This window comes from Oryx dammah, unplaced genomic scaffold (genome assembly GCF_014754425.2).
Source record: "Oryx dammah isolate SB20612 unplaced genomic scaffold, SCBI_Odam_1.1 HiC_scaffold_4, whole genome shotgun sequence".
In the NCBI taxonomy this organism is placed as follows: Eukaryota; Metazoa; Chordata; class Mammalia; order Artiodactyla; family Bovidae; genus Oryx; species Oryx dammah.
This window is the reverse complement of record NW_024070188.1, coordinates 12,933,019-12,954,714: the sequence shown is the minus strand read 5'-3', so window position 1 is coordinate 12,954,714 and position 21,696 is coordinate 12,933,019. Positions and strand designations below refer to the sequence as shown.

The window sequence follows — 21,696 nt, the reverse complement described above, 5'->3', positions numbered from 1 at the left end:
GCTGGGAGTGCTAGGCCAGCTTCTCCACCCCTGGGACCTGGCCCATAGGAGCAGACCAGCTCCCATGTATCAGGAACTGCTTTCTTCTTTCTCACAGATAAGCTAACCCACATATGTTTAGGAAACCATTTTATCTGAGGTGGGTAAGCATGTAATAAGTGTGTCCTTTTACAAAAGTTAGAGTGAAGCAAATTTGCTTCTCAACTTTTTTCTAAAATACACTTAAGATGGACTAAATTTTAAGTGTTAGAAAACTTAGAAAGAGTTAGAATTGTATACTTATCAACCTTTCTGGAGTCATATGATTTATTTTACTGTTAAGTTAACTTTTAATAGGAAGTATCATATTATATGATAAAAATAGTTTGGAGATTCAAAACAGCAAACATATTGCTGGTGGGAGGGCAAAAAATGATGCCATAAGTGAATTGCTCCTTTGATAACGCAGTCTCACTTCTGAGAATACATCCTATAGCTCTGTCTGTAACACATGCAAAAATGACGTTCCAAGTTACTCACAGCACAGTTTATGACAGCACTGTCTTGAAAACAAGCCAGGTGACCAGGCTAGAGAGGATGGTTACGTAAACCAGGGTAAATCCACACAGTAAAGTACTGTGTAGTTATAAAGGAAAGAATGAGGAAGCCATCTCTCTACTGCTCTGCAGGGATATCCAGGGTCTACTGTTAAGCAAAAAATCCTAGAGAATAGTACTATTTTTCATAGAAACAAAAGAGGGAAAGAATTTATATTCATGTTTATTTCTAGCTATAAAAATAGATATAAATATCAAACCCAGTCAGTCCTAAAGGAAATTAACCCTGAATAGTCATTGGAAGGATTGATGCTGAAGCTCCAATACTTTGGCCACCTGATGTGAAGAACTGACTCATTGGAAAAGATCCTGATGCTGGGAAAGATTGAAGGCAGGAAAAGAAGAGGGTGACAGAGGATGAGATGGTTAGATGGCATCACCAGCTCGATGGACATGAGTTTGAGCAAATTCTAGGAGATAGTGAAGGACAGGAAGGTCTGGTGTGCTGTAGTCCATGGGGTCGCAAAGAGTCAGACATGACTTGGCGACTGAACAACAATGAACAACATACAAACAGCACCACAAGAACACACAAGGAGATAATAAAGTGGTCACCTAAAGCGGGGAGAGGTGGACCCAGAATGTGATGGACAGGGATATGACTAAGATGGAAAGTTCTCATTATTTGCTTTTTTTAAATGTAATTTTAATTTTAAAATTATAAAAATGTACTATCAAGTCCAAAAAATTAAGGAAAGATATATATAATGTATCTTTCTTCTACTTCATTCCATTCCCCAGAGATAACCATTCACCTCAGTTTCTTACATAGCTTTTCAGAGTTGTCCACTGTCTTAGTCAAGGATCTCAAGAGAAACAGAACTGAGAAGATGTGTGTGTGTGTAGGTATATATATGTCTGTATGCAGACACACGCATATACAGAGAAAGATTCCCTTTAAAGAATTGGCTTACGTGGCTATGGGGGCTGCCAAGTTCAAAATGTGCAAGGTAGGCTGGCAGACTAGAGGAACTGGGAGGGGTTGATATTGTTGTCACAAACCGGAAGGACATCTAGAGACAATTCCTTCTCACTCTGGGGACTTTAGTCTTTTCCTATTAAGGCCTTTGACTGATTGGATGAGGCCTACCCAGTTATGGAGAATAATCTGCTTTATTGAAAGGGTGCTTACTTGTTAATCACATCTTTAAAAAGAAATATCGTCTTCACAGCAACATCTAGACTCGTGTTTGACCAAAGACTGGCCACAGCCTAGCCAGGTTGACATATAAAATTAACTATCACAGCCATGCACAGTTATAACATAGATCTATATTTCTTTTTTTTTTTTTTTTTTTAGAAAAAAATAGAAATGGTTAGCATATCATAGCACACTGATACACACCTTGTGTTGGGTGCCAACTTCCTTTGTTTTGAAGGAGTAGAAGTCTCAAAGGAACTATATCTTTAAAATATATGAAAATAAGAATTTTATATTATGAAAGAAAAGACATAATTATATAAAAGGGAAAAAACAGCTTAGAAAAACATTTGGTAGTGGTTAATGTTTACATTATATAAAGACTCCCATATATTGAAAAGAAAAACAATGACTCCGCAATCACAGAGCCAATTCATAGAAGGCAGCAGGAAGCAAACATTTGAAAAATGTTCAACCTACTACCGCTCAAAGAAATACAGAATCAGTGGGGTAAAACTTAAAATATATATTAAATTCACTTAGAAAAAAAAAAAATAAGCAAGATTGTTACCTTAGATGCAAACTGCAGTGCTCTTGTCAGAGTAAATTAGTCAGGCTTTCAAGAGCAGTTTGTTAAGATGGATCCCGAGCTATAAAACCATGCCCTTTGGCCTAATAATCCCTCTTCTGAGAACTAATCTTGAGAAGATAATTCAAAAGATGACAAAAGGCATGGATCATGAGGATATTCATTGCAATGTTATTTGTACAACCAAAGAAAAAGAATTGGAAACAAGCTAAACATCCCAAGGACATAGGGATTTGGGTAATTATGGTTTATAACTTCTGTGAAATGCAGCCATTACAAGTCAGTACAAAGATTAGCAACAATGGCAAATATGCACTATTTAATGTTACATATAACAATTATGTCTTAGCCCTGATAACAATGGAAAGAAAACCGTGTACATATGATCAAGAACAGGTTCAGTTCAGTTCAATCCCTCAGTCGTGTCCGACTCTTTGCGACCCCATGAATCACAGCACACTCTGGTTAGGACTATAGAAACCTAAAGGCTGTTGGATCCACTGGAATATTAGAATTGTGGTGACATTTCTGTTGTGTGTTTTGATCCTGTTAATATTTCTCAGTTTGTTGTCGTTGTTTAGTTGCTCAGTTGTGTCTGACTCTTTTGTGTGGGACTGAGCTCACGAGGCTTCTCTATCCATGAGATTCTCCAGGCAAGAATATTGGAACGGGTTGCAGTTTTCTTCTCCAGGGGATCTTCCTGACCCAGGGATCAAATCTGAGTCTCTCTCAGTGGCCGGGGCACTCTTACCACTGAGCCATCAGGGAACCCTTCAGTTTGTTGCTCTAACAGAATATGACAGACTGGGTGGCTTTTAAAGAAGAGGTCTATTTGCGACAGTTCCAGAGTCTCGGAAGTCCACGATCAAAGTGCTAGCAGATTGAGTGTCTGGTGAGGGCTTGCTCTGGCTCCATAGATGGCTGTCTTTGCACTGTGTTCTCACGTGGCACAGGGGGCTGGCCAGCACTGTGGGGTCTTTTAATCCCAGTCATGAGGGCTCTGCCTCATAACCTAAGCACCTCTGAAAGGTCCTACATCCAAATACCATCACTTTGGGGATTAGATATCAACATACAAATTTTAGGGGGACACAAATATTCAGTCTACAGCAGGAGGGTTACAATATTTTTATAGTTAGAACTTTTATAAACTTAGGAATGAGTTAGCACTGTGCCAAACAGGAGACTCAAACTGAAACTATCGTTTTGTAATTATTAAAGACTTTAAGAATCATTTGATCCTATCTGTGTTTTACACCTCCACTGTGATCGTTGCAGGTCAGAGAGCTTTTGACTCTTTCTCATGGGTGAAGGGTGGCGGGTATTTTAGGTGCTAAGACTGAGAGCTCCCAGTGTTTTCTTGGGAACTAGCCACCTGTCTGTTGATTAAGTCTGGAGAGATGCTTCAGATGTTAAATATGTATAAGAGAACAGAGATATTGAAGGCAAGACTGCATTCCTAGTATTGGTTAAATTAAGTCTGTTTCTAATGTTAAAATGATAGCTGGTATTATCCCTGATATTTTCTAGTTATTAAAGATATTTTATTAAAATTATGATATAATAATGTTTCATTCTACATAAAGACCCACTGGAATATTGCTTTGTTCCCATCTAAAGTTTCAGGTCAATTTTTCCCCTGTGAATAGAGACATCCAGTAAATGAGGATCCAATGAAGAAAAAAAAAATTTGGTGTAAAAATTTCATTGTGTTTTCTACCTTCAAGTCCCATCTCTTGATCTCTTCCTCAGATTGAAGGACATTTTCTCAGTGTCTGTGGACTTTTGCTTGCATTTATTGACTTATTTTCCAAATTTGGAATGCACAAGTAGAGATTGTCTTCAACATGGGAGATTTCCCGAGTAGCAACATGGACTTGCTAAGCAGGGAAAGGATAGTTGTACGTGCCCAAGTTCCTACTAGTGCCTGCCAGGAAAGTAGATTTGGTGTTAACCCCTATGGCAAACGTGTTTTTCAGGGTGGATCACTTGTACACATTCTTTGTCCAATGGTCTCCTGACGTCTATGGGAAAGATGCCAAAGAGCAAGGCTTTGTGGTGGTGGAGAAAGAAGAGCTGAATATGATCGACAACTTCTTCAGTGAGCCAGCCACCAAGAGCTGGGAGGTGAGGCTCGATAGGGTTAGACTGTCGTCCTTAGAGTACAAGGCACAAACAAAATATTCTCGTGTCCAAAATCCGAGCACTTTTTTGGCTGGCAAGAAGTTAAGAATTCTTGTGCACCTTTGAAATTCCTATGAGGGAAAGCCTTATTCCTCTGTTTGAAGCTAGTTTTGTGTATCAGAAAGACACTATCACCACACCTACCAGCCAGTAATTTCACTTCCTTTTTTTTGAAACTGCTGCAGGGTCCCCATTACGTACATGATGAAAGTCAAGCTTCTTAATTTGGCCTGAAAAACCATTCGTAATTTTTTTTTTTTTTTTGAGCACTGAGCAAGCCCTTCTCATGTTAGGAGCACAATGGATGGGCTAAGTAGAATTTTCCATCAAGGAGTATGGATACATCATTACAATGGTGAAGTGAAGTGAAAGTTGCTTAGTCGTGTCCGACTCTTTCGACCCCATGGACTGTATAGTCCATGGAATTCTCTGGGCCAGAATACTGGAGGGGGTAGCCTTTCCCTTCTCCAGGGGTTCTTCCCGACCCAGGGATTGAACCCAGGTCTCCCACATTGCAGGCGGATTCTTTACCAGCTGAGCCACAAGGGATAGGCTACCAGAATACTGGGTTGGGTAGCCTATCCCTTCTCCAGCGGATCTTCCCGACCCAGGAATCAAACCAGGGTCTCCCACATTGCAGGCGGATTCTTTACCAACTGAGCTATGAGGGAAGCCCTGATAGCTCAGTTGGTAAAGAATCATTACAATATAGTGAGGTAATTGCCATTATAGGTGAGGTGCCACAGGCTATGGAAGCGTGTACCCAGGCACCTGAATGGAGCTAGGGGATCCAAGGAAGTGACCCAGGAGGAGTAATCTGAGCTGAGATCAGAAGTGGGGGGACAGGCAGCTGGGGTGGAAGTGGGACACAGAACATGTTCTGGCCAGAGAGAAAAGTCTGTTGTGCAGAGGAATGACCCAAGGGAGAAACAGAGTGTGTGGGGCTTTTGATGAACTAATAAAGAGTTCAGTGTGGCTGGTTCATCGAGTGCAAAGCTGAGGGAGTGGCAAGAAATGAAGCTGGAGATAATGAAATGGCAGATCACAGAGGACCTATGAACTGCTTGAAGAGTTTGGTTATTTTGCTAAGGGCAGTAGAAAGGCACTGAGCTGTTTTGAGCCTGGAGAAGTAAACACAGACATGCATTTTGGAGAGCCTGCTCTTGCTGGCAGATGTTCAGATGATTGGAATTGGACAATACTTGAAGACACACTAGGAAGCTCTTGGAGTAGTCACTGTTGAGAGCGAGCAGTGGCTGAAAGAATAACAGTGATGACTGAGGAAACTGAGCGCTTTTGAAAGATAGGAGGAGAAAGAGAATTTTGTGAGTAGTTAATTACATGTGGAAAGTAAGAAAGATGTCAGAATTGATCTCTTTAGATTTTTAGGTTTTTAGAATGGAAACTGGAATGATCGAGGTACCAGCCCTTCATTGTGATAAGGAGCATAGCAAGAAGATTAGGTTTAGTAAAAAAAATGCTCTGTGTTCTGATCCCAGGGATCAGTCAACAGGAAAGAACTAAGGTTTGTCTTTTGGATCTAAAACCAAGGAGGTAGTAGTCGGTGACTTCAGCGAAAAAGCAGATTCATTAAAGTGTGCAGCTTCAAAATGTAGCTTCTAACATTCAGTGAATGTATCCAGGGTGAGTGAATGGAGCTAGTGGATGTGGGCCAACCACTCAAATTTGGTTTTGGAGAATAAAAATGAGATGGAAAGCTGGGAGAGAATGTGAGGGTGGGAGGTTTTCCTTCTTGTGAGAGAGACTTTAACCTTTCGGAAGAGGTCAGCAGGAACAGTGGAGTAGAGGGTTCAGAAGATAAAATAAGAGGGGGCATAAGCCAGGGACTGGATCCCTGAGAATTGGCAGGGAATGTAGGGGTGGGGATAGGATTGGTCTTAGGTGCTCAGGCAGCAGAAAAGAATAGGACGTGTGTGAACAGAATGCAGATTCAGTGGCAGTATTATGTAAGTCGTGGTATTGCTCATATGATGATTTCTTGGGAACAGCAGAAGGGGGCATCTCCTAGAAGTGAAGAAGGGAGGACTTGGAGGAATACAGAGAAGGTCTGAGTAGGCGCTATAGAAACCAGGAATAACGCCAGCTGATGAACTGCAGGAGGATGGCTGCCTGCTACTGAAGGCCCAGATGGGGTCTGGCATCAGGCTGCGGTGGCGGGTGGCGGGTGGCGGGCGGTGAGGTTTCTCCAGCAACACTCCCAGCCTGGATGCAGGTCCATCAAGCGGCTGTCAGATCTTCCAAGACTGGCGCTCTGTGAGATGGGGACGGTGCAGGGTGGTGAGGCCGGCCCCTTGGCTCTGACTCCTCTGACACGCCTGGTCCTTCCGTGTGTGTGTTTGCCTCACCGTCCCTTTCTCATTTACTCACTCCCAGCCCCGATGTGCACGCACACACACAGCAAGCTCCTGTCACCCTTCACAGGCCCAGCCCACCGGTCACTGCTGCGAGGCTCTCAGTCGAGTACTCCTCCTCTGCTCCCGCAGCCCACGGTTCCCAGCGCTGTGGTCTGTGGCCCCGCACTTGGCTTGTTTGCATGTTTGCCTTCACATTGCTCCTTCTTGTTTGAAACCTTTGATTAAAAACAGGGTTTCCCAGGTGGCACTAGTGGTAAAGAACCCGCCTGCCAGTGCAGGAGATGCAAGAAACTCAAGTTCGATTCCTTGGCGGGGAAGATGCCCTGGAGGAAGGCACGGCAACCCACTCCAGTATTCTTGCCTGGAGAATCCCAGGGGTAGAGGAGCCTGGCGGGCTACAGTTCATGCGGTCACAAAGAGTCAGACACGACTGAAGCAACTTTAGCACAGCACAGCACAAGCCTGTTAGACTCTCCTTCTCTTTGGCTTTTCTTATCATCTCTGTTTTGTTTTGTTTTATTTCTATCCCTGGCCAGTCTTTCTGAGTACATTTTTTAAAAAATATTTATTTATATTTAGCTGCATCAGGTCTTAGCTGTGGCACGCGAGCTAAGTAGTTGCGGCTCATGGGCTTAGTTGCCCTGGGATAAGTGGGATCCTAGCTCCCCAACGAGGGATCAAACCCACGTCCCCTGCATTGGAAGGCAGATTCTTAACCACTAGGCCACCAGGGAAGTCCCCCAAATATACTTTGCTTGTTCCTTTTCTCGTGGTGTTCCCCAAGGCTTTGTCTCTGACTCTTTTTTTCTTCTCATCTATTACATCTTCCTTGGATGAGCTCATCAGCTTTTGAGATTTACGCTGCAGATTGCCACATGTCTGCTTCACGCGCTTCTTTCTTTCCAAGCTGCTGCTCTCAAGCACACAGATGCCCCACAGGTAGCCCTGGGTCTCCACGGGGCAGAGGTGGTGTGACACTGGGTTTCTGGCTAAGGTGTCAGGGAATACCACCTCCTGTCCCCACCTAGCCGTCTGTGCCCAGAGGCCCCCATGAGATGAGTGCCGAGAGGAAGCAGAGCTAGGAAAGGTGTGTTTTCTTGTAGAGGCTATGGTCTCTTGCCCCAGTATGGAGGCCTGCAGAGAGGGTTTCCATTGCTTTGGGAATTCAATCCTTTCCTGACTAGGTCTGGATATCTTGAACTGAAGCAGCCCTCGTTTAAGCCTATTCTGCCTCCTTCCGCTAATCCCAACCTTGAATCTCAGCTCCTGACAAGTCCAGTGGGAGAAGGGGCCGTGCCCTCCAGCACACAGAGGACAAGGCGCTAAGGAGGCATGCGGAGAGAGAAAAGTCTGCTTCCCGGGCTAGAGTCGAGTGGGCTTGAGTGAGCCTCTCAGGCTGAGCCACTGAGCAGGATAAGAGAGCTCATCCCTCTAGAAGGTGTGTCTCTAGACCTGTGGTGGAAGAGGAGGAAAAGAAGAAGGGACGGAGGAGGAGGAAGAAACGGGGTGGCCTCTTCCAAGACCCTAGTGCTCTTGTTAACACTTGGGGCACATGGAAAGAAGAGATACCTGGAGACAGAGGTGACTGGACTGTTATCCCAGTTTCTTGCCACATGGACAAGAAAGTCCAAAAGTACAACGAAGAGAAGAATTGAGCTGTCCCGGCTCCTTCCCGTGCAGGAGCAGACTCGGCTCACTAGCATTACCTTAAAGCCGGGCCCCTGGCATCCCATTCCTTCTCCTCTGCGGGTGGGGAAGAGGAAGCTTCACTCCCCTAACAGGTGTCTGATCCTCAGCGTGTCCATAAAGTCCCGTCATCTTTCCCCCAAACATGCTTGTCCTCCTGCCTTCTCGTCTTAATTAGTGGTGCCCCAAGTCAGAAACCTAAATATCATCCCAGATTCTTCTTTTTCATCCTCAGTCATCCCCAATTAGAGTCTGTTGATTCTGATCTTATGTGGGGTGGGGCCCACCACCCTAGTCAGCTCTCTGCACCCTTTCAAGGGCACCTCCAGCCAACCCAACCATTAGTCCACCCTCCATACCAAGCTCTTTAAATAAGCATTATTCCCTAATTTTATAAAATACCTGCTTATTATATTAAATTTGAAAGCTATAGAAAAGTACAGTGCTGAACATTTTAAAAATAATATCTAAACACACAACACTTTTGTACATTTTTTAAACTCTTTCTATAATAGAGTGTTTTCTAGGGGGTAAAGGTAGGGAGAGTGAGTCTTTTTATTTTTGCAAAATGAGATCATTTTTATGTATAGTTTGGTATCTGGCTTTTCTTACCGGACATCTTGTGAGAATTGTATCCTATTTAAAGATTTTGAAGCCTTGTTTTAATGGTTACATATTTTAAACCTCAATCAAAATTTAACAATTCCGCCACTTGTAGGAATCGTATTCATTCAAGTTTTTCACAAGGATGAGATGATGTGTAACTCTGACTCTTTTCCTAATTTCCTGAAAGTGAAATTACTTAGCATAAGGGCATTACTTTTTTAAGTCTAATTTTGTATATAATGACCGTTTGCCAGAAATGTGAGGAATACCCTTCTCACTGTGCTTCTGCTAACAGAAAGCTTTATTAACTGTTATTCCTTTCTCAAAACTTCTGCTAATTTGAAAAGCGAACAAATGATATATTGTAATTGCTTGTGTCATGCCTTGCAAAGCAGCTGGCACTTGGGGTCATAGAGAAAGCACTCAGCAACTGTTAGCTGTCACGAAGCGCCAGGCACTGAAGGGTATGCCAGCTCACTGGCGCAGAGTCCAAGCGCTTCTGCCCTAGATTGTATCCAGACTCTCGCACTGAGAATAAGTTCTGGCCAACCTGAGGCTGGTCACCAAATATCCTCCACAGCCTCCTGACCCCTGCGATGATCTATGTAGTGGCACTCAATCCCCCAGGGGTACCAAAAGGCCATTTTTGACCTGGAAAACTCACAGAAAGATCCTTGAAAATTGATCCAACAGTGATCTGCCTCTCTCTCCAACCCTAGAAATCTGATCTGGGCGGCAGAGGAAGACTCATCATGCTTATTTGTCATTAAGATTAATATTTTGAAAGGTTAAAAGGTAAATATTACTTTGCCAACTCTTTTGAAAAACTGAATCTTAAGTAACATTTTTTCTCAGCTTCATATACACCAGATGTTCTTCCTTTCTTTGACGTCTCTCATACTCAACAGACAGGGTCTTGAAGTGAAACCCCATTGTTCTAAATGTAATGAACCTACCTCCGGTAAAGCCTCCTTTTCATCTTTCCTTTGAGATTCAAACTGATGTCAGCCAGCACACTCAAAGTTTTAAAATGGAGATTTCCCTTCAGAGAAGATGCAGGAAAAAAAATCTGAGAAGGCAGGGCTAGAAAAAGCTAACTCAGGCAGCCGGAGGACAGTTGGGAAGAAAAGTACAAGATGAAGAAGGCGGAAAAAAAAAAAACCACGCAACAATGAAGTTTTGTTGTGCTGTTAGGAAACCACCAGCGTTTCAAAGGTGAAAGTGTCATTTTACAGCCTCACAGCTATGCCTAACAGGAAGTGTGTGTTTGCTCGAAATCCTAATTTGGGTGTGTTCCTGTAGAAATATTGAACGCTCTCCTAAGGGAAACAGAAACTCAATCATGCAGGAAACTAGATACTACATAAGCAGTTGTAGCTCCGCGTGGCTCTAACAGTGCTGTGGAGGCAGACAGGCAAAAAACCTGTTCCCTTCAGAGAGCAAGCAGGCAGTTCCCACCCCTTCACAATGCGAGTCCGAAGACTGCCTCCAGACATTCAGATTTTCTATTGTGCCAGACCGGACCAAGAGCCTTTTGTGAAGGTATGTTGGAGTCCTGATAGCTTACCAGGTGCCTGCGGACCCTCTGCGCTCTGCCACTCAGATGTTTTGAAATGCTTTCTAGTTAGAAAGGATCAGGCTGCTCTCTCAGCCAGAGCAGGTCTTTTATTCACTTTGGAGAGAGACACCGGTGTGGTTTGCCCTTTCTCTTTGGAGTCAAAATTCCACACTTTAGTTTTTCATTCTGCAGCCCCATTTTGTACTTGTGTTAAATGCAGAGGTCCCCCCCATACATGTGCTTTACTTAACACATTTAAAATGCTGAATTTGTGATTCTTTGACAGTGTGTTCTTTAAGTAAAGGCCCCTTAGAAAACGGTAAAAATTTAAGGGCCAATTTATAGAAATCAGGCTCAGGTGACAGCGTTCTGGAAACTAAGTAGTCACTATCGGGCAACTTTTCACTAAGGTAATGTAAGTGCTTTTTCTCTGTAATGCAAAAATCATTCCATTGTACTCAGGTATTTTAGTATATTAGTTACTTTCTCTCTATACCCTTCAATTTCAAAATAATTTGGTGACTTATCCAGATTTTCAGAGAAGCAGAAGGCGAAAAGATTCTAACCTGGTACTTGACAAGTGTATTTACGATGAAATAAATGGTGTGTACCAACATCGTGCTTCTGTTTTCAGCTTTGAAGGAAATACTACTTTGATGGCTTCTGAACTGTCCATAAAGAATCATAACATAATTATAATCTAGACTAAAGCTTGATGCCTCCTTGTTTTGTTATTTTCCATAGATGTTATCATTCACTGTTGCTGTGATTGCTTGTTGGTTGCTATGTGCCTGGCCTTGAGAGGAAACGTTAGGAGTCTTGATTAAAAAGCTATTCTTAATCTTCCCAATTTCCCTATTTATAGAAGACTTACTCATAGTATGATCTCTAATTACTCCCTTAATAATTCAAATTTAGATGCAGGCTAATGGAGAATCATTCAAGGCATTTCAAAGGTATGAATCACTTGTGAAATAATACATAATTCTTACCTGATGGCTGAGAGTAACAAAACTGGAAAACTTGTGACTTAATTTGTACATATTAAGTGTTGCAGCCACTCTGTGTTAAATTCTGCATTTTCTCTGAAATTGAGATTATAATTAGCCGTTCCCCGCCAAGAGTCTTGGCTCAGTTTATGTCCTGCTGCTAAACCTACTGGTTACAGGCAATCGTGTACCTGAGGTCCTTTTTGTTCATAGCAGGTGAAGGAAAAGCCAGAATATCATTTTTCTTGGTTTACCTGGCTTCTCTGTTTCAGATCATCACGGTCGAGGAGGCAAAACGCAGGAAGAGCACGTGCAGCTACTACGAAGAGGAGGACGAGGCCGCCCTGCCGACCCTGCAGCCCCACAGCGCGCTTCTGGAAAACATGCACATCGAGCAGGTGTGTCCTCCCTGGGGATGAGGGTAGGGGCCTTCCAAGCCTTGAAACCACTTGCTCTTCTCGCTTGGGGTGGAGAGGGAGTCCAGTTTTAAAGGAAAACCCCAGCAGCCTGACCAAGGCCCCCTGTTTCAGAAAGACAGTGTCCCTGCCACCCTCTTGGGAGGAGGACTTGGCCAACACCTACATCCATTTCCTGAGACCTGAGCAAAAAACCATTTATTGTCTTCAGAATAACGTTTAAAGTGTCCTGTTATAGTCCTAACATATTTTAAAAGGATCATTTATCTCAGAGTTCCGATGGTTTTAATTGATCAGGCTCAGTAAACGTCACATAGCAAGTACACTTAACTTGCTTTATGAAAACCATCTATTACTACTAGGAAAAACTTTCCTTTCTCTTAGTTTTGTTTTGTTTTGTTTAGTTTCTATTTCCTGAGCATCGCTTAATTCTGTTTTCATGAAATACTATGTGCTTGAGTTTGAACTTTAGGAAGGGACCTCTTGTACTTCCCCCATCAATCAGCTTAGAAACTGAAATTCAGAGACCTTAAAGAATCACCAAGTTCAAGTCCCTCAATTTATAAAAGCATCTATGATGGCCCGTAAAGCTAAGTGACTTGACCAAGCAGTTACAGAGTTCATGCTGATTCTAGAACTACGCCAAGCATTCTGAGGACCTCAACATCTTATATAGCCTCCGTTGTTTGTATTTTTTTAAAGATATGCATTTATGACAGCTACTGTGCTAAGTCACTTCAGTTGTGTGTGATCCTATGGACTATAACCCTCCAGGCTTCTCTGTCCATGGGATTCTCTAGGCAAGAATACTGGAGTGGGTTGCCATGCCCTCCTCCAGGGGATCTTCCTGACCCAGGGATCAAACCTGCATCACTTATGTCTTCTGCATTGCCAAGTGGGTTCTTTACCATTAGCACCACCTGGGAAGCCCTATGACAGCCAAAATCAAGTTAAATATTAAAGTTAGTGAAAGATACAAGTGCAAGGAGGACAAACTCCGTCTGATTACTGGCATAAAATACCCATGCTTTGTTGTGCTCAGTTTGGTGAGACTCTTCAGTTGTCAGGAACAGCTCTGAGCCTTGGCATGTTTAGAAAGATCAGCTGGTAAAATACTCAGAGAAAGAAAGGTTGAACGGTACAGAATACAGCATGAGTCTAATTCATACCTCTTAATCCAGCTCGGTGCTCTATCTTCAAATGTATAGGGGGACAGTAACCCTTCAGCATCATCCCTGAAAGGAAACACATGCTCTGGGGAGCATCCCTGCCAAGGTAAACAATGTCAAGCAATGATGGTTTTGCCTTCTCAGTTTATAGTGGCAAGTATTTGCTAGAGTAAAGGGGAACAATGTGGAAAGTCATGTGATTTTTGAGTTTGAGCCGTAGGCATCTGTTTGGTGCTACAAGTTCATGCGTGATGATTTTCAGGCAGCCTGTATATTTACATCTCCATCCTTGGATTCACAGCTGGCCCGACGCCTTCCAGCAAGGGTGCAGGGCTATCCATGGAGACTCGCGTACAGCACGCTAGAGCATGGGACCAGCTTGAAGACTCTCTACCGGAAGTCAGCAGCACTAGACAGTCCTGTCCTATTGGTCATCAAAGACATGGATAATCAGGTGAGGCTTGTTCCTCTTATAGAGAAACATTTTTTCAATGAAGTTTCTCAAACCTACGCGACAGGAGAGAGACGGATACAATGAACTCCCATCAGCCAGACTGCACAGTTAGCAGGATTTTGCCACAGACACTTGGTTCTTTTCTTTCCTGAAGAATTGAAGTAAATCCCCAATTATTATGTGGTTTTACCCCTACTTACTTCAGAATGCATCTCTAAAAAAAGAAAATGGAGCACGCCTCCAAGTACAGTCACATCGTTTTCCCCTGTTCTCATCATAGAGTAGGAAGCTACAGGGATATCCTGCAAGCTGAAACTGGAGAAGTTGGAAGAATTCAAGTGGAGATTTGGAGATAGTTGCAGAAAGAAGTTTCAGTGCCATCCCAGAATTCTCTTCAGGTGGCTGAGGTAGTGCCCACCAATCTTGTCCACGTAGCTCCTGAGATGGAGAGCCGGTTAGGCCCGTGATGTGTTGTACCTTATGGGCCCAGTTGTTACGAGACAGGAGAAAATGCTCTGGGCCATTGCTCATTACACTTTCATCTCTCTCACTTTCATCTCTGTTTCATCCCTCTTGGTCTTGGAGGCCCTGTTGAAATCTATTAATAGATATTACTCCCATCTACCCTACACTAATAATTCTTGGCTCACTCAGCTGGGAGTTTGGGTGGAATCTGTCCGGGTTTCTTTTCTACACCATCCAGGCCAACTTCTGCATTACAAAAGGAAGAAACCTTTCAAGTCTGCTTTTTCATCTTTCAAGAGCATTTCAATTTGGTCTGTATTATAGCAAGAAGAAATTTCTTTGCTCTTCTAAGATGTAGATATCATTATTCTCTATTTCTGGCCTTTGGAAGCAGGGTTTACTTGACAACCATTTATTTATGCATCCATTCAGAAAATGCATGAGTGTCTGTTAGGTGTGGGGCACTGTTAAACATTGAGGAGCTTGCTGAGAAGCCATATAATTAGGATCAGTTTAGGGGAAATAGATACTTGCTGTCATAATTTGTCTTGGGAAAAATGAGTGGTGGCAGTACTAAAGGCATTGTCTGTCTCGACTGTGATCTTTCCTGTGAGTAGGTTACAGTATAATTATAGATTAAGAGTTGTGGGGAATGGTTCAGCTATTATCACTGTTACTACTGTTATTTGCAGATTGAGAACACTTTATTTAATCATAGTCCAAGCTGAACAGTAGAGAGAGGCAAGGTAAAAAAATTTAAATAATAACAACAAAGATTTAAAATGGAATTTACTTGGAGATTTAGTGAAATGTTTGCAAAGTTAGGTGCTACGTTTTAGATGAGATAGAGCTAGATGGTGTTAGACCACACACAAACCTGCACTGTATGTATAGATTAGTTCTTCTGTTAAGTTACGAATAGATAGCAAACTTGTTGGGAAATCTGTTGGCCTCACAGAGCAGGTTTTGATGATGCATGGTTTTACTCAGCTTCCTATCAGAAGGTATGTAATGGATGTCTGCCTATTCCTGAAGATTACACTGTTTTTCCCTGAAGTGTTATCTTACTGAAAGCATTTGTGTTATTTGAGGGCAGCTGGACAATAACTCTGCTTTCGCCATCCCATCTACCCCCAAGGCAAGGAAGGAGGCAGCTCCACTGTGTTTGGGAACGTGATAGCACAACATCTGTACATTTATCTGGAAATGAACCATATACAGTTCTAATATAAAAGCATTACATATGCAGACTGGCAGGCATGAGGAGTTCTGCAGAACCAGTCCCCAGTGAAACAGCCATTACTGATGGAAATTATAAAAGCAATGATCACTTAGTCTCTGGATATTGTCCTAAGGGCATACGGCAAGTGAAAATTCATTTAAAGAATATCTGATAAATCTCGGTAATAACAGTGGGATTCTGTGGCACTTGTTCCCGGCCCCCCTGCCCCCCGACCCCAGTTCCTGTTCAGACACAGGCTTCGTTCTGGGCATGCGTGGACAAGAAGATGAGGATCCATCAACCCCAGCTCCCAGGCAGGTCCTCAGCATTTCTTATCCCCTACCCACCATTCAGCTTCAGAGGCTGAATTGCAGCCAAGGGTGGCCTGGAGGTAGGGGGTGCTCTTCCCCTTACCGGCCCCTTCTCGGAGGACGGTTGGTCTACCTTCAGCACAGCAGGCTGAGAATACAGGGGTCTCTACTGCCCTTGCTTCAGCACAGAGCAGAAGTTACAGGTAGGAGAGGGAAGACAAGACCAGTTGCTACTGCCCCTGCCCAGCACTGTGCTCATAAAGCAGGACTGTACCTTTGAGAAAAGCGAACCACTATCCACCTCCCAGCTCCAAAGCAGAGTCTGTAGCTCCCAGCTCCAGGTGAATGGGCAGACCATAAAACATACAGCTCAGAAGCTATCCCCAAAAGACCTGACATTATTTAGAAGAACGCGGGGGAAGTTCAAGCTAAAGGGAAGTCTGCTGCTGCTGCTGCTGCTGCTAAGTCGCTTCAGTCGACCCCATAGATGGCAGCCCACCAGGCTCCGCCGTCCCTGGGATTCTCCAGGCAAGAACACTGGAGTGGGTTGCCATTTCCTTCTCCAATGCATGAAAGTGAAAAGTGGAAGTTAAGTTGCTCAGTCGTGTCCGACTCTTAGCGACCCCATGGACTGCAGCCCACCAGGCTCCTCCTCTGCTGCTGCTGCTAAGTCACTTCAGTCGTGTCCGACTCTGTGCGACCCCATAGACGCCAGCCCACCAGGCTCCCCCGTCCCTGGGATTCTCCAGGCAAGAACACTGGAGTGGGTTGCCATTTCCTTCTCCAATGCATGAAAGTGAAAAGTGAAAGTGCAGTCGTTCAGTTGTGTCCGAATCTTAGCGACGCCATGGACTGCAGCCTACCAGGCTCCTCTAGAAAACAATAAAAATGTGGTGGTAAACAATTAAGAGGAGGCTAGTAGCTCCATGAAGGCAGCAGACTAAGCTATAGACCTTCCAGAGAGAACCAGGGCGAGAGACAGCTGAGGAGAGCCTTCCTGGAGTCAGGATAAATTACAGACTGGCCAAGGAAAACTACTGTGGCAAAGGGGCCTAAATGTACTTGAGTGAGAATTACCATGGACTAATTTATACCACGAGGCACTATGGAAAATAGTAGAGCAATCATCAGGTAACAGCCTGATTTATACTAACTTAATTCCAGTGAGGTATAGAAATGTTACTCCTATATTGTTCTATTACATCTTTCCACTTTTTTATAGTAATTTTGTGGTATAACATTGATATATATTACAAAGTCAACAGTAAACAGTTATTTATATAATTGTGTAATTTTTATCTACTAAGAAAGCTGAGAGAAGAAGGAGAGCAATTATGCGTTTATAGGTTTTGTCGTATTAACCTTCCTTTTACCACTTCTGGCTATCTTCCTTCCCCTCCATGGATTTCTTTGTTCTATTATTGTCAAATATATTAAATTTTTAGATGCCATAGACCCAACAATACAATTATGTACATATTATATAACTTCTGTCTAAATAAATATAAAAAATAAAATGAATGTTTTCTTACATAACCGTAATGCTGTATATCCAAAAAATTAACAGTCATTTCTTAGTATCATCCTATCTCCAGTGCTTAAACAAATTTCTATGATTGCTAAGAAGATTTGTTACTGTTTTTTCTTTGTTCTTAGCAGCTCTAAGGAGAGATTTTGGTATGAGGAACATGGGTTAGAAAGAGTTTTGAGACTTCTACTCTGCCTAATTTTTAGTGTTTCAAGGAGCTAGGAACTGAAGCAGAGATTCCATGATGATAATAATCAGATTTAAATTATTTTGAAGAATTATAAGACATTTTCCAGATAGACTCCATTTGAAGCTTTGTTTCTCAAGTGGAATTTGGAGAAGATATATCAGAATCACCTAGGGACATTTCCAGAATATGTATGCTCATTTTTATCAGTCTTCACCCCTGCAAGTACTGGTTGGGACCTGAGGAGGATAAGAGGCTGAAGCAGTGGAATGGTCATTCTGAAAACACTGCTCCTTCCAACCCCAAAAAGAAAAAATAGACAAAATCATTGATTCAGATACATCTAAACCACCTTGAAAGCCTATAGTATTAGGAATTGTTACTTTTCTCTTAAAAGTCATTTTGAACTAAGTACTGGATCAGTCACGTCAAGGATACAGTTCTATTAAGCATATTGAAAACTCATTTTTACAAATCAAGGGAGAGGAAAATTTATTTTCTCTGGGGAAATATCTGACCATGAGTCTACTTATAAAACACATCAAAGACAGGCCCTCACTGTCTCAACGACTAATTTCTGTGAGCAAGGTGTATGTTGTAGTTGTTTAATGTTCCAGTGTGCCACCTGTATTCACTGGAAGACTTTTGTCTCTACAGTGGACTTTGGAAGTCTTTTTAAATTGAAGCAATTGCTGACCTTTGACCTATAAGTTCTCTGAGCCCCTTGGGTACTGATAAGAACCAGGGACATTTTATTTGTTGGTTGGTGGTCTTTTTTACTACGAAACTCTGACTTAGTAATGCTCTTCGTAATTATCTTGCTGAAAGAGATATAATGAGACCTCAGAAAAGGATTATGCTAAAATATTTCAGAAGGGCTTTCTTTGAGAGGTTTGTGTTTGAAAGCTGCTAACATTTCTGTTTTCTTTTGACAGATCTTTGGAGCATATGCGACTCATCCTTTCAAGTTCAGTGATCACTATTATGGCACAGGCGAAACTTTTCTCTACACATTTAGCCCCCATTTCAAGGTACCTAGATGGAAGGAATACTGACGGCCTAGTGTCGTGGTGTCAGGAGGGTGGGTGGGGCAGGAGGTGGGGGGCTGTGGTCGGAGTGGTAGACGTCCCATCCCATCACCTCACTTGGCCTCTCTCTAACCTGCTCAGCACTTCATGACCACAGCATAGAAACCGCTTGGTTCCCTTCCTGGGCCTTGGGAACTTTTGCATGAACTTCTGAGATCCAGGGTGGAATTGCAGGTCAGAGCCAACATGTGTGCAAGTGATCTTTTCTGCCTCATAACCACTTCGGAGAGCTCATCCTGGTGTGGGAAAGGTCTAGAAGTCAGGAGCTTCATCAGCCTATGGGTGGTCCCCTCCCTCTTTACTAATTCTCCAGATTGAAATGTCTGATCTCTCTTTGTCTTGTGTTTTTACCTAAGGTCTTCAAGTGGAGTGGAGAAAACTCATACTTTATCAATGGGGACATAAGTTCTTTGGAACTTGGTGGTGGAGGGTAAGGTTTTTGTTGCTGTTATTAATTTACTACTTGACCAGAGTGGGTCTGTTTTAATCCAGGTAACTGAAACTTTGGTGTCAGCTGCTTGTAGTTAGTCCATGTGTAGTTAGTCGATTATTTAGGACAGTGTGGTCTAACACATGACACTAAGAATTGAAGATTAAATGACTTATTTATGTGTCCAAATGAGGGACCACCTGAAAGACAGGTCATTTAAATAAAGGGAATTTTTATAAGCAGTTTAGGGTTTTGACTATGGCATAAAAGAAAGAAGTTGGGACAAGGGAGGACAGATAGCGTGTACATAAAGTTGAGATGTTTTCACCATTTTGCTTTTTTAACCTTTTTAGGGGACGATTTGGCTTATGGTTAGATGCCGACTTATACCATGGACGAAGCAACTCCTGCAGCACTTTTAATAATGATATTCTTTCCAAAAAGGAAGACTTCATAGTTCAAGACCTCGAGGTATGGACATTCGAGTGAAATTTAGACTGCCTTAAAATAGAACATTTAAAAAGACTGGGTTCGGTCAGCCCTGCTAAAGCTAGCTGGAAGACGAAGCCCCAGCCCAGACTGCCTCATCCCATCATAGTGCTTTCTTTCTGCCATCATCTCAGAGCGCAATTACATTGCAGAGATTCTGAAAGGTACATGTGGAAGGCAGACGATGAAGAATTTGAAGTTCAGATCGTTGAAAGACTTTATACTCTCACTTTCTTCAAACCCATAGAGTGAGGAGTCAGAATATTTATAGATGTGAGTTGAATGCAATTTTTATTTTTGGTAACTGTGAAAAAGAAAATACTGTAGAAGTATATACATTCCTTGTATATTTATCAACATAATTTTCATTACCAAAATGTACAGCATACTATTGTTTGCCATTGAAAAGTTTAGTCTCATTTAGAAAAATTGAAAATGCACAGCACTTAAAGGGAATATATGATTTTTTAAAACTGTTTTATTTATTATTTCTAGTATATTGTTTGAAATCTGTTGGCAATTTTTTTCTTTTAATGTGTCAAATCTTGAAGTAAAGAAATGTATACATTTTGTGCTGTTTTGGCAACAAATCCATTTGATTTATATAGTTTTATATTAAATTTTTTTTGCCCTGATTGTTTAGGGTGATCTGTATATGTATGTGCTGCTTAATGTCCATATATATACACACACATATATACACACACACACAATTCTGAATTTTTAAAAACTCATTATCAATGTTTATTGATTTGACTGTTGTAGGCCATCTTTCCATTTTGTCATTGAAAAGGTACATTTTTAGTTATTTACTCTGAACATAATTGTGTAAAGAAGAATAAGCCATTTCTCACAGTCATAAATTGATATTTACAGTAATGTATACTTTTATGATCCTGGATTTAGAACCCTGCTTTTGAAAAGAAATGTTTTGCTTCTTATAAAATCTCGTGTGTTAGTAACCGAAATTGTATTTTTATTGGATTTTTTTTGCATAATTTCCCCCAAGTTTTTACATTAACAGGCCGCTGTTTTAAATGAGACTGAATGTTTTAATTTCTGTATATTTTATATCAAATGAGAAGTGTCCATTATCCCAACTGTCTTGGTTTCTACACTCTTTTATTTGAAAAAAATTCAATGCCAAGATGCATTTATACCACAATCGGAATAAAAAGTAAAAAGCAGTTTTTAAATATCAACTCACTTTCATATCATTAAACACTCTTTAATGAAAGTTAATAATAAAACCTTATTAAAATTTTAACAAATATTATTGATTGTCAAACTTTTACAAAAGCCAAAGACTGCTAATGGAAAACAATGTCAAGTAATAGCCAAAGCTGAGAAAGTTGTCTGTCATAAATTACATTTCCAGTGATCTTTGAAAGGAGAAATTAATAGAAAGTAGTAGTGTGTAGACCTGCATTTTAAAAATGTAAACAGTGCTTAGAATGTTGGCTTTAAGCTGGCGGAATACTCCCTCTAGCTTATTCTCTTACTTTAGACTATTTATAAAAGAGAACAAACAAATTGCCATGTGGCCTCCTGTCAGATCAACAATTATTTCACTCCACTCACATTCCATACAAGTTTCTTTGAATGCTATAAAATCTTAAACCTGTAGCCTGGGTGTACTTTCACCCAAGTTCTGTTGTGAACTCTTCATTAACAATTTATTGGCAGTTGAAACTTATTAATCTGCTTGTTACATAATGTGCCTGTGTGAGATTCCAGGAATGTCTCAGTATGATCATGTTTACCATTTATGCCATTTGCAACCATATGCTATTAACAAAATGGTCATTTTGCATATAGTTCACTCTTACCTAGTTTAGTCCATGATATTATACTTGTGAGAGCATATTCAGATGCTGTGTTCTCTATTTAAAACAGTATTGTCCAATCAGACATGTGTGGCCCTTCATTTATGGATACTGAGTGTATGTAATGCAGTGCTAGCCCAATATTTTCAATAAAGGAACTCATGCATTCAATGTGATTTTCTTTCCTGAGGATTCATTCAGCAAGTATTTATTGCATGCTGGAGCTTTTACTTGCGTGAGAGGATGGTGAAATAACCAAGGCTAAATAAGTAAGGTCCAGTGCTCATGTTTTTATTGCTACCTTGGAAATTCCCTCTTTGTTCCCCGTACCCACACTCCTATTCAGTTCATGAAAACTGCTTCTTGTTACAGTTACTAGAGACAACT

General features: G+C 41.7%; 1 protein-coding gene across 3 annotated transcripts in view; it reads left to right on the top strand.

Annotated features, from left to right (window-relative positions):
* The window catches only part of NCOA7 (nuclear receptor coactivator 7), a 160,924-nt gene extending 139,439 nt beyond the window's left edge, over positions 1-21,485 (top strand). For 2 of the 3 annotated variants that reach the window (XM_040238989.1, XM_040238988.1), the window contains exons 11-16: positions 4,306-4,453; positions 11,997-12,122; positions 13,611-13,763; positions 18,412-18,507; positions 18,921-18,994; positions 19,348-21,485. In XM_040238989.1, coding sequence (XP_040094923.1) covers positions 4,306-4,453; positions 11,997-12,122; positions 13,611-13,763; positions 18,412-18,507; positions 18,921-18,994; positions 19,348-19,483 — 733 coding nt within the window. In that variant the 3' untranslated portion in view covers positions 19,484-21,485. Of the gene's footprint in view, positions 1-4,305; positions 4,454-7,842; positions 10,720-11,996; positions 12,123-13,610; positions 13,764-18,411; positions 18,508-18,920; positions 18,995-19,347 lie in introns of those variants that run through there. The other variant, XM_040238990.1, reaches the window with a different exon arrangement.
* The last annotated feature ends 211 nt before the right edge of the window (positions 21,486-21,696 follow it).